The sequence below is a fragment of the Myotis brandtii genome, unplaced genomic scaffold (genome assembly GCF_000412655.1).
Source record: "Myotis brandtii unplaced genomic scaffold, ASM41265v1 scaffold958, whole genome shotgun sequence".
Lineage (NCBI taxonomy): Eukaryota > Metazoa > Chordata > Mammalia > Chiroptera > Vespertilionidae > Myotis > Myotis brandtii.
In genome coordinates this window covers 152,930-166,774 of record NW_005371960.1, presented here as the reverse complement: position 1 = coordinate 166,774, position 13,845 = coordinate 152,930, and the positions used below count along the sequence as shown (strand labels likewise).

General features: G+C 34.2%; 1 protein-coding gene across 4 annotated transcripts in view; it reads right to left on the bottom strand.

Annotated features, from left to right (window-relative positions):
- The window catches only part of STRN (striatin, calmodulin binding protein), an 83,302-nt gene that overhangs the window by 22,157 nt on the left and 47,300 nt on the right, over nucleotides 1-13,845 (bottom strand). For 2 of the 4 annotated variants that reach the window (XM_005886087.2, XM_014533237.1), the window contains exons 7-11: nucleotides 10,799-10,934; nucleotides 6,165-6,275; nucleotides 4,049-4,135; nucleotides 3,456-3,599; nucleotides 1,275-1,411 (exon numbers count right to left, since the gene is read on the bottom strand). In XM_005886087.2, the coding sequence (XP_005886149.1) occupies nucleotides 1,275-1,411; nucleotides 3,456-3,599; nucleotides 4,049-4,135; nucleotides 6,165-6,275; nucleotides 10,799-10,934 (615 nt within the window). The remainder of the gene's footprint in view (nucleotides 1-1,274; nucleotides 1,412-3,455; nucleotides 3,600-4,048; nucleotides 4,136-6,164; nucleotides 6,276-10,798; nucleotides 10,935-13,845) is intronic. The other 2 variants (XM_005886088.2, XM_014533238.1) reach the window with 1 other exon arrangement.

The following is a 13,845-nucleotide window of genomic DNA, read 5'->3' as shown; positions in this document are numbered from 1 at the left end:
AAAAAGAGGAACCAATGTAATAATCTGAACAATAAAGATTTAATTAAAAAAAATAATCAATCCCAATATAGGCAAAAATAAGAGAAAAAACAAACACAGAACAGTGGCACAAAGAGATGACATGCTTAAATCCAAAGATATCAGTCACTACTTTAAAAAGAAATGGACTAAAAGCTCCAATTTAAAAGTTTGACAAAGGTTAGATGAAAAAAAAGAAGTCAACTAAATGGTGTTTTTAAAAGACAGACACAGAACACAAGGATACAAAAACATTGAACAACAATCTGTATCACATATGGGAAAAATGGAATGCAAGGAGTCAGTTTATATTAGGTTATTATAATGTATAACAAGAATGACATAGACATAGGGTGTGAGTTTTGTTGTTATTTTTGTTAATCATCACCCGAGGATATTTTTTCCAGGTGAAGAAAAATGGACTAGGATGAGAGGTATAAAGAAATACGGATTTTAGCTGTTTTTGGAGGTAGAAACCAAAACACCTACTAATGGACTTAGCACAGAGATTGTGAGTTTTGGATTTACAGGAAGAGGAGTGAGTGGTGAGGATTCCTCCTTGGAGTACTTTCTTATCATAGTCATGGTTGGCTTAAGCATCTGGCCTACATCTTCCACGCATCAGGAGCTACACTGTATTCTCCAACAAAGATGATGAAGTAGTAGTCAGAGGATTTTAATGAAGAGATAAAGATAGGTTGTAAATAGTTTTATGAAATAAGCAACTGTTTTTCTGACAATTTATTATGATGAACAATTACAAATGCATTTATAAAACAACTGTGTTTTGATTGCATCAAGGTATGATAATTTCAATTTTGGTCCAAATCACTATGAGTCAGCCTTAAAACCTTCAGAGCACCCTATACACATCCCTACCTAATAACAGCTAAAATCACTTCTCAGCAGAATACTGATGTACTAAAGAAGCAAGACAAATGATATCTTTAGGCAGGCATGAATTTCAATTAATTACTGATGCTCTAAAACAAAACAAAACTCAAATGTAGTAATGGAAAAGGGAAATCCTTCCTTTATCTAAAACCAATAAACAAGCTATACTAACGTACAGATTTAGGTAAAGCATGTAATTTTAATCCCTATATGATGTGGAAAATATTTTTATCTTTATAATATATCATGAATAAAATTCTATACTGGTGAAGTTTTGCTCCTTTATTACCATCTTTTTCTATAACATTAACTTTTTACTTTCAAAAATGAGTAAAAGCAACAAAAATAAAATGACCACTCACGTCATATGTTAGTGAATCCGCTTCATTAGCCACAGTGAGGCCTGCCAATTCTCCAAGTCCCAGTTCATTTTCAAGGGCTTCATCTGCTCCCATGATGAATGACTTCCCAGAGGAAGGAGGAAATGTCAGTGCTTCCACTGAAAGAAGACAAAAGAAACACAAAAACACCTCTATAGAGTCAATAATTAATCTTATAAGGGCATGTCTACATTTGATTATTTTAAAATGCTTTTAAACATAAAATTCAGTGAGCAGAAAATCCTGAAGAATTATTTGCTTTTTTTCATATCATAATCATAGCTAAAGGTGTCATCTAATTAGAAAAATAAAACATGAAACAAACCCAATCGTTATTGTCCTTTCTTTTACACTACACAGAAAAATAATGTGTCTAAAGGAGAGTCAGTTTTCCTCACATGATAGTTCTTGCTAAATACCCAAATTATTTCTATCAATTATTAAACATATATAGCAAGTAATTCTGAACACTGTTGGTCTCATTCAAATAAAGTTGTTAATTCTATAACCTGGAGGAATGCAGAAAATTTCAAATAAAAATGGTACGACTGAAACGTGCTGATATGAGGCAAAACTATTACGTAGCAACAGAAATCAGGATACCCTCTAAAGAGGAGAGAAGGGATAGTGATTAGAAGGACTTCTAGGGTCCTGGTCATGTCCTGCTCCTTGGCCTAGAGGCAGTGGTGACATGTTTGGGTTCCCTTTGTAATAATTCACTGAGCTACACTTTGGTGACTTCAGCAGTTTTCTGTAGGTATGTTATATTTCATTTAAGAATGCTTATTTTAAACAAAAATTCTTAAAGTGTCCATTTGAACACTTTTCTTTAGTTTCCAACTGTGCTTCAAGATGTCATATTTATTTTGTGATAAATATAAATACCCTTACTTTATAACACTGTACATATACCAATCCAATCCCTTTAGTCACCATCACAAAAGAACCAGTTAAAAGTAAAATGCTAAATTTATTATATAAAATAAAGATTTTATTTAATTTGACCAATAATAAAATGTCACTTTTTATAAATGCAAACTGTCAGAGGTGGTCACTGTAGTTTTCTATAGGTGGTTACTTCACTGATGACAAGCATTTATGAGCTCATTAGATGAATTTAGTAGTTTAAACTTCGGCTGTTAAAGAAATAAATTTTTTCTTAAAAGTAACAAATAGATTTATTAATTAGTATATGTAGAAAACTGAATTTACAAGGTGTTTTTCAGCAATAGACTCATTCCTATAATTTTTTATTCAGTCATAAATATTTGTCAAAGAAATGAAAGAATAGCTTTGTGCTTTTAAAAGTAGTAGTGGCAGAAACTCTACTGAAAAAACTTTTAAGAACAAAGTGGAGTACAAACTAAGTTATCTTCAAACCACCATGCTTTAGTTATTATTAAAGCAGCAATAATACAAATGGGTTTTACCAAAACATACCATATGTCCTCTGAGGAAATTCAAAGAACCCTGAACATTTACTAATGATGAGGGGATTATTTAAATTAGAAAAGCAATTTTCATGCCAAAATTTCAACCACAAGATTCATGCAAGACTGAGACTAGGTCTTCAGCCAGGTGTTTTGTTTTCTATCATTTTCATATAACTTTATGCAGATGTTAAACAAAAATTACTCCTACAAAAAAAGACAGATTTGTGGGATTTGACCATACATATTGTTTGGGCTAATTTAGCTAGTGCTCAAGAAATGGCCAAGAAAAGCCTGAAAACACATACCAGTGGCTAAACTAGCAGCCTTGAGGGTTGAAGAGAGAAAGCAACAATAGGCATAACCTTATTTGATTGCTAAGATTTCTTAGAACTTAAGACTATAATGCACCTTAAGTATGGCACTACCTCCTCAATTAATAAAATAAAAATAAAGAAATGTATATAGCACACAAAGGCCATGGAAGCTTTATCTGAAATGGCAAAGATGTTCTAAGCTAGAATTTAGAGTTGGTTTTTAAGTTTGTGTACCCCTTTTTAGGTCTTAAAGATTGAAGTTGGAATCAAACCCCAGTGAATATAAGATAATCTAGATTTGGGGAACGACAAGTATTGGTAGAATACAATTCTTCTTATAGAGAACATTTTCTAATAGGAATTTAGATATGTATATCCAAGTGTTTTTTGTGCTCCAGAGTGTCTTAAATACTCGCCTTCATCTGCTCTATTTATTTCATGTTCAGGAAGCCTGGAGCTGCTGGGTCTGGAAGGTGAACCCACAGATGGCTGCAATGAAGGAAGTTCATCAACATCTCTCAAATTAGCAAGCATATCTTGTAGTTTTGACCTATTGGGCCCTAGCCCAAAAAAGGGAGGGAGAGAACAAAAGAGAGGATATAGAATTATTCAACTGCATTGAAATGGTGCCATAAACTTTATTCACCTTTAAAGCTACCCTACTATATTAAAAAGTAATTATTTTCCAAATTTTCAAATTATTTTAAAAGTTTATTTCTTGAAAAGACATTTTACATATATTTTTAAAATTAAGTTAATGAAATATCACCACTATTTGTATGAAAAAAATGTTCATGTGCAATTTCAACCATTAAAAATAATATTCTATCACTATTGCATATTGGTCTAAATTCAGACAGACACCACAGACTGTGAAGCTATTGCTGTATACCAAATTAAACAATAACATCACTTTTTGTTTGTTTGCTTAAATTAAGTTGCATTCATTGCCTGACATCCTGAAGCTATGGTACCCGAAGTGAAGTCTCATGCCCTGCTGATTACTTACCTGAAACTTGATTCTTCATTCTCCCACATCCCTGTTTTGACTGTTTTATATAGGATAGAGGCTGAAACAGATCTTCGGTAGTTTTTCCTGTTATAAGTTTAATTAAGAATGGGAAATCTTACCCATAGTCTGTTATGTTTTTTTCCTATACCAGCATAAGCAATTTTAACTAATACCTAGAAATATATTTCAAGACAGCATGACTGGAGTACACAATTTGACTGGAAATATATCTACTAGACCATATTAAAAGAATTCAATCTTTCCCAATGAGTAAATAGTTCAATTAATACAATATTTATAGATTATAAATTAATGCTTCATTTATAGATTCAAAGTTTTGTTTCAGTTCTTTTTATCGTCTTGACTTGTTCCCAGACTACCATTTATCCAGATAATATGAACTGACAATGAAAACAAAATGTGCTGAACCTGTCTATAGCCTCTCCAGCTTCAAGAAAAGACATTAAAATTTTTCCCCAGAGAGTCATTTTTCCTCATCATACTAAAAAACTTTATGCTTTATGCCTAAATACTGATCATAATCCCTACATTCAGGAAATAACTTCTATTAATAGGAATACTGTTCCAGTCAAATGGTGCAGTTTTAGATCTTAAAGTGCTAAATTTCAACTACAGCAATGCCTTGATATTTGACAAGAACTGAACAATCAATATAATAGTACGTGGGTTCTACGTAAGTCCTGATACCATTCCAATTTAAAGATCTTTTACATTTCAAGACATTATTGCAGCATAATGACTTAAAGAGATATATCAACTTTAAGTCAATCTAAAAATTAAAATATTCTTTTTCTCATATATGATATACAAATTTTCCTCAAAATTTCAGTTTAAAGGGGTTGGTCATCAATTTATTTGGATAAAAGGTACAAAATATTCTTATTTTAATATTTATATTGATTTAATTTAGATTGAGAAGACATCAAATGACATCATCTCTCAGTTATGTAATGGTTGGCACAATGATAACATCAAAAACGGTCACTGACTTTTATCCATTCAAACTTACTTGTAAATTCTAAAATATTTTAAATAAACACTTAAATGTTTTCCAATAACTACCAGGTTGTAAAAGAATGTCCTAACAGAAGTGACTGGTCTTTGATAAGCTTTAGCATCACTACAAAAAGAAAAAATATATCCTTCCAGTCTTCTACAACTTTTAAATACATGTTTTACTAAACTGGATTTTAATCTCACTTTACACTACTTTAATATCCCAAAGGATGAAATTCCTATTGCCAAAAAAGGAAGACCCACATTCATACTGTCAATAAGAGGAAGCACAAGGAGGTAGTTTCACCTTGTTCTCCTAAAAAGGTGTTTAATGTTTTCAGGGATGTTTGAAAGCTTTTGTATTTCCACTTTACAGGCTTAACTAGAGCTATTGCTAAACTTTATTAATAGTTTGCATAGTGAATTATATATATGATTCACAGGGCTAGAAATTTAATTTTAGCTTCTATTTTTCATGTGGCACACATTTTATTGAAAACAAAAAAGCTAATTGGTAATGTTATAAATGGAACTGGCCAAAAGTTTTAAATTAATAAATACTTTTAGAAATTGTGTACTTGTGCCCTGTATAGCATATAATGGTGAAAGCAAATGAACTGTGTGTTATGAACACATAGAATATTCAGGGGTAGAAATTAACTTTCTCTCTGTCTCTTAATTCTAAAATTATAAGCAATAATTTTGGTGGATTGCCAGAGGGTCAAACTAGATGAGATTTAAAACTGTCTAAAACTGTCAACAGTGAAAAATCATTATTGTAATTTAAGTACAAATATTTTTAAAAATCAAATTATCACTATGTTTGAATACATAGTCCCACACTCTCATGAGGCTCTGGATTTATTACTGAAATACGTTATGATTCCACAATAATATGCACAGTTTTTCTTTTTTCTTTTAAAGTTCATAATTGCATAGCTAACCATTTAATTTCAACCCCTGAGAGCAAGTGAAAAGGAAAAGGTCAGGAGTAGAAAAGAAAAAGAGTAAGTAGTTTTAGGAAAACATTGAAAAAAATTGGGGGATATGAAAGAGGCAAGATTTATGATTTACAGATACAATGTTTTCCACTTACTCTTCACCCCCTTTTTCCCCTTTCTCTCCTTTTTGTATTGTTCCTTGAGTTTGGTAATTACTCCCTGGTCCACATTCCAAGCTTCAGGCATGAGACACTGGTCTTCCTTTTCTAAACAAAGTAAACAAATGAAACAGCCTTTTTCAATGAAATATTAAACACTGTAAGTCAATAGTTATGAATGACATAACTATTTTCTCCTTAGTATCATTAACTTAAAAAAGACATTAGCTATATGTCACACGAAACACAGTATCTAAGAAATGGTGACCAATTCAATTTCCTAGGTAATAATATTAAATTTCTCCTGAAAGAGACATAGAAAAAAAGCACACACACCTGGAAGATGTGACTTTTATTAAATTAGGCCCCAAAATGCTATAATCAGGAACCCCTCATTTTCATCCCATTTTCTGAATTAAATTAGGATTGAATCACAAATTTTTTTATTAATTTACATAATGAGAGATTATTATTAAGAGATTATACAAATAGACTTCAATGATCTTTTCATTTGGAAAATTTTATGTTTTGGCATGTGTTCATCAACAAATGACCATTTTTATTTTATAGGACTTATAAGGAATACTTGAAAACTTAACCTACATCCAAAATGTATACAATTTAATCAATCTAATAAATTCCTTAAATGGAAACAAAGCTTCTAGTAAGAAAAAAATTACAATCACTAATTTTCACTATTTTGGGAGAAGAAAATTTAAAGAATAAACGTTATATATATTATACTTACTATAAAATAATTTATATACTATATAATGTCATGTGTTAGCTCAGAACTCTCGCTTGAACTCAAGACTCATATATCCAACTGCTCATTCTACATTTCCATTTGGAAGTCTAAATAGTATCTCAAACTAAACAAACAAAATCAAATTCCCAATCTTCCCCATCCAATCTGTTCTATCCACAGGATTCCCCATTTAATTTGCTGTAATAGTTGTCCTCTCTCCCCACCAAGTCTATTATCAAGACTGGTTGCCCTGGGTTCTTTATACAGCATCCAGAGTAATGCTTTAACATAAAAGTCAAATCCTGCCATCCTTGTGTTCAAAACCCTACATGATTTGGTCACTTCTTACTATATTCCCCTTAGAAACACTCTGCTCCAGCCACTCTAGCTTCCTTGAATTCCTCAAGCATATTATGGCTGCTGCTATCTTAGGGCATTTGCTCTGGCTTTCTTTTTCCCAAACACTTTCTCCAGATACCATATCCCTAACTTCTCTCATCAAGTCTTTTGCTCAAATGTTATCCTCTCATGGCACTTACCATGTACACCTTATTTTAAATTGTAATGACTCCACACCCACCACTCTCTATCCGCCTTATTCTGTTCTACATTTTCTATTTTCCATTGCATTTATCATCTTCTGACATACTATTCATGTACTGTGCTTAGTGCCTATATCCTCATACTAGACTGCAGGGACAACAGGGATAGAGATCCTCACCTAGAACACTTGCCACACAGAAGGCATTTGATCAAAATTTGTTGAATGATTGGACTAAACCAAAATATGCCAGAATAAACAGTAATCTGTTGGGTGGCTTCTGGATCCTCAAATGCCTTCAGTTGTGTGATTTTAAATTAGTCTTAATTTTTTAAAAATAAAAACATTATCCTTATTATAATCTTAACTAGACTTATAATAACAATAGCAATGAAAGGTCATAGAAGTTGTGTGGTACAATCTATTTACTTGGCAGAAACTAACAAGATTCTTAACCTAAGCATATTCACCGTTTTAGGGGTGTGAGGAGGGATAAAGGAAGCACTTAAAATGGTTTAAATGTCCATTCAACTACACAGGATTTGCCATTTAGTTTTGTTAATTGCTTAAAAGTGGAATGCTTTGATTTAGAAGTATAAAACACATAAGATCAAAGTCCTGGTAAAGAAACCTCCAGTTGACTGAAAGATTCCATTCACTCATATTCATAAACAAAAATACCCAGTACACTACTAAAGAGTGAGACAGCTCAGATGTGGGAACAGTGCCTCAGATTTTCACCAGTAACTCTGTAGCAGGCTAGGTTAAAATGTACACACGGGTATCATATAATACTAGAGGCCCAGTGCACAATTTGTGCACGGATAGGGTCCCTAGTGGCTGCCAACTGCTGGCCAGGGCCTCCCTTACCACGATTGGCCGGCCAGCCCTGCCCCCTGGTCAAACTCTCAGTTGAGGGGACAATTTGCATATTAGGTTTTTATTATATAGGATATGTAAAAATGTGAACAATATAAATTCAAACAAAAAGATGAAATGATATGTTTTAAAACAATTTTATTTTATTCATTCTTTTTTTTGTTTAAAATTTTGACACATATAAGCATTACATTTTTGTTCATATTTCTCAACAGTCACACTTGATGTCTGCATTTTCCAATATGATTTCTTCATAAATATGGCTTTACCTAAGTTCTTCTACAATAGAGTAATGAGAAACAAGGGAAATAGGAAGTCAAGTAGGAATTGACTTCTACTTCAGTGAGTGAATGAGTGAATGAATGAGCAAGTAAGTGAATGAGCAAGCAGCTACCAGTGGGGATAGTTCACACTCTGCTCTGGGCTGCCTGACCCAAACCCCGGGAAGTTCCCACCCTGCTCTCAGCGGCCCCTTGCCCCTCTCCTGGCTGCATAGTTCATGCAGGGCAAAGGCGGCCTGGGTGTGCGTGTTGGCAGATCAGTGCATTAGCACCCACCAACCCAGGATACTGGGGAGGGCCGTTTGTGGGCGTGCCCGGTGGTGGATTTGTGCAGGAGGGCCATTTGTGGGGGTGGCCAGTGACGGATCGCTGTGGTCCCGCCCACCAGCACTGGGTCGGGTCCCATACGGGCCACCTGCCGTTCGGGTCGCAGATAGCAGGCCCGGATGGCAGCAGGGCAGGCGGGATGGCGCTGTCCCTCCCTGCCTGCAGTATGCCAATTAGCCGCCATCTTTGTTGGCAGTTAATTTGCATATCACACTGATTAGCCCATGGGAGGCGTAGCAAAGGTACAGTCAATTACCATGTTTGTCTATTATTAGATAAGATGTGGCCCATAACTCATGCATTAAAGCTAAGGAAGTTACATATAGGACAGTGCAGCTGTCTTTGGAGGAAAATGAATCCCAATCGCCACTGCAATAAGAATGGCAATGAAAAGGGCCAACTATTATTATTCAGATGTATGACTCCTTAAAGAAAGACCTTTGTGTAGCACAGTGGATCTAGCTATATTGGTAGAATTGTTGCCTGAAATATCTGAATAACTTGATATATAAGCACATTAGGGAATAAGACAGAAGAGACACTCATTTTACTTTAACTTCCTCTGATTTCCAAACTTTGTTCTGGGGAGGGGGAAAGGTCAGTCACTAAAATAGCCATTATATTCGCCATATTATGATTTTAAGTGACTATCCCAAATAATTCTTCAAATATTTGACATGAAAAAGAAGTGGTATTAACATTATCAGATCCCTGAAAGAAAAGGGACAAGAAAATATTAGGATAGTTATTCATTCTCTAACCTTATCAGTCTTTAAAGTGCATAGACTATAAACTAAGGGTGTTCTAAAATTCTTTAACCTCAAGAAAATTTTCTCTCATTCCAAAACACTTGTTTTAACTCCTGTTAGACATTTAAAATAGTAAACACGCTTAGAACAATTCACACACAAAATCTGATGCCTTGTGCAAACTGACAAAACCTGACTGGAATGATAACTACAATTTTTAAACTTTATTTCTTTTTGTACAGAAGATGCCAGAGATGAGCTCTCTAAATCCTCTAAAGCAGCAATTTTCAACCTTTTTCATCTCATGACATACACTAATTACTAACATACTGCAGCACACCAAAATATATATTTTTTGCCAATCTGACAAAAAAATAGGTATAATTTTGATTCATTCACACTGACGGCTTTTGCTGTGTTGGCTGATATTTTTTCTTTTATTTGACAATCTAAGAGAAAAGAGATCAGTGCCCCTGACTAAACAGTCAGGTATCGTATGTTTTAAAAATTCTTGCAGTGCCCTAGCCAGTTTGGCTCAGTGGATAGAGCGTCGGCCTGCGGACTGAAAGGTCCCAGGTTCGATTCCGGTCAAGGGCATGTACCTTGGTTGTGGGCGCATCCCTAGTGGGGAGTGTGCAGGAGGCAGCTGGTCGATGTTTCTCTCTCATCGATGTTTCTAACTCTCTATCCCTCTCCCTTCCTCTCTGTAAAAAATCAATAAAAATATATATATATTTTAAAAAAAAATTCTTGCAGCACATCGCTGCTCTAATACATTGTCATATTCAATTTCCACAAAATCTAGATTTGCAAGTTTTACTATCTAGGCAGAAAATAGAAAACATTCTGTATGTGAATTCAAATTATTTTCATACCGTATTCATTTTTTAAAATGAAATAATTACTTATACAATCTTCTTTAAACACACACAATACACACACACACACACCCTAGACAAAAGGTGATGGTAATGAAAAGTTCATTGCATCAATATTTCAACTTATAAGAGATTTAAAGTGTTCTTTAAGATGTTTCCCTCCTGGAAAAAATATTTGTTTCTTTTCTTTACATAATGTCTCTGGTTGGATCCAGTACCCTTCCTTACCCCAGTCTGTTCCGTCACCTGCACTTCTAGATTCACTGTCGCCTTCCTCTGATGTAACCAAGAAGTCAAACTCCTTTAGAGCTTCTTCTGTATCTCGATCGTCACTGCTCTGAGGCAATGTTTTTTTCCTAACAATCTATTGAGAAAACATGCCAAATTAAAATGTATTATGGAAGTAATTTAAATAAAGGAGAAGGTACCCTTTTACCATTGAGTGACAAAACCCAATTAATTGTTTCCTTCAGAAAGTGTATCTTTGTAATACCTATTCAACAGTGGAAAACAGATGTCTCTTTAAAAAGTGTATAGACTATAATATTATACATTTTAAAGTAGTAATTTAAATTTTGTTCAATGATTTCTTACTGTAAATAAACTAATGGAGTCATATATTGAAAACACTGGAATATAAGACACCTATTTAAATTAGATAGATAAAAATATGTACTCTATTATAAGAAACACTACCAAATCTTGTATTTCTTGGATACAGTTTGTTCAAAGAAAGAAACACTTCATAAAACATTGCAAGAGCTTTCAGAATATAACCATGATCAATTTTAACTGTAATATATCATTCCCTTATAAAATTTACAATCACAAAAACTAAAAACTCAGTAATGCATGCCTTAGACTTAGAAACTATTCTGTTCGTGGCCTGGAGGGGCGGGGGGGGGGGGGGAATAGGAAAGGAATTCCCATTATTATTTCTACTGTCCCAGCCTTGCATCAATTTTCTCCAATAACTCTCTATAATATTCAAGTTTTTCCTAAAATATGGATGTTTCAGAGTGAGACTTGACTTAGATTTAATAGCAAATCTAGTAAGGGCTGTAATATCTCATTTTTATATATTTAGGAATCTCTAGAACCACAAATCCAGTTGGAAGATTAAAACTTAGCCTTAATGCACGCAGAGATGATTTTTTAAAACAACACATTTTTATTGATTTCAGAGAGAAAAGGAGAGGGAGACAGAAATATCAATGATGAGAATCATTGATCAGCTGCCTCCTGCACGCCCCCTACTGGGGATAAACCTGGGCTGTGCCCTGACTGAAAATCAAACCATGACCTCCTGGTTCAGAGGTCCACGCTCAACCACTGAGCCATACCAGCTGAGCCAAAGATGATTTTTGAGATCTATATGCCAATACTTTTTATGAATTATCTCCTTTTTGGTCACCTCCACAACCAAAAGCCCAAACAAATTAGGACAACTGATTTGCAGCTTCTTTTGAAAAAATGGACTCAGTATCTCCACTTCTCCAGACCTCAGCTTCTTCACTTCATGTAAAACAGAAATAGCATGATCTGATCAACTTCATCACTGGACTATTTTGAGTAGTTTAAACATATAATGGTTCAACATACAGATCAATGGGTCAGACTAAAGACTCTAGAAGTAGACTCTAAGAAATAACAATTACCTGACTTGGATGGCCCTGCTCTCATGCTCATGACTGATACCACTTGTCAATCACAGCACTTTTAATCTAAGGCCAGATACAGCCTCAGGAATCCTTCTCAATGCACACTCCAGGAAGCTACTATCAATAGAAGAAAGCTGGCACAGTGGGTGAAACCTACTCTGCCTTTCCTGGTATATAGGAAAACTGAATAGGAGAAATCAAGGATTCTTAAATGATGCTAGAATAATTGGTTTGACTATTTAGAATATTTCCCTAAAATCAAGAAATGCTATAAAAATATCTGGAACCGTAAATTCAGAGTCTAAATGTATTTTCAACACTAGTTATTACTAAGTATGGTATTAAGTCACTCAACTAACTCTTTGGGGGGGAAAAACTCTTTCTAGGTCTCACCTCCTCTATATAACCTAACGAAGAAGGAAGATAAATGGCAAGATGAAAACCACTGTCTGTCAAGTATCCCATTTAAACAAATAAACAAAAACTCCTGTATTTTTAATGGCGAGACATAGGAAAAAAAGTGAACTGTGGTTACCAATGGAGAGTAGATTAGTAAATGGGAATGGATGGAGTTTATTGTAATAAGCATGTATTACTTTTCTTCCTTATATCTAAGGTTCCACCCCATTCCTGCCCAGAGAAACAATAATCTGGAAATAATAATTTGACAGTCTCTGATGGAAGCAGAGGGCATGAAGAACAAAGAAGTCACACTTAGAAAATACTTATAGTTAAATATATCATTTTCATATAGTGTCTCATATTCTTCACAAAATCCTCTGGGGAGATGGGTGTGTATTATAATCCTCATTTTACAAACTAAAAAGTTTAGCCTGAAGGATTAATAAGCACAGATAATTAGTAACAGAATTGGGACTTAAACCCAAGGCTTTTGACTTCAGGTTCAGTCTGCTTTCTATTACCTTACATTCCTCCTCCCTCTTCTTAAATAAAAGTGGAAGAGGAAATGTGAATATTTTCCTAGTCAAAGCAAAGCATGCTTTCATCTCTTACTTTAAAAATAGGAGAAAGAAAAGGAGGTAGAAGGAAGAAGAGAAAGAAGGGAGTTGAAGAGGAAAAAGAAAAAAGAGGAGGAGGATAGAAGGGGATAGAATAGAGAAGGGAAGAGAAGTGAGAAAAAGCAATTTAGAGACACCTCTTATTGTAAGAAACTACCAAGGGAGAGTCAATAAACTTACAAAGATGTAAGCAAAATTACAGAAAAACCCTAAACTAGCTTGAAGAAACCTAATGGAAGAGTTCTGAAAGTCTGTAGAACTTGTCTACCAAAGCAACCCTGACAAGAAAACTGCATCAATTATCAATTAGAGTTGATGCCAGTCGCCATTAGGCACCATAATGGGTCTGTCAGTTCTATTGTCTTATAGCAGCGAATAACACTGCATTGTTATAACACACAATGTTTACCATATTCACCAGCTCTATAGAAATGTTTAAATGTTTAATGAATTAACAAAAAGTCAAAAAATGAGGCCCTTAACAGAAAGCTGCTATACTAAAAATACTCCTGAGTGTGCAATAAATACTAAAAACTTTTATACTGCTTCAAATTCATGAAAAAAATAAAGTTACGGGTTTAGGTTGAAAGATATG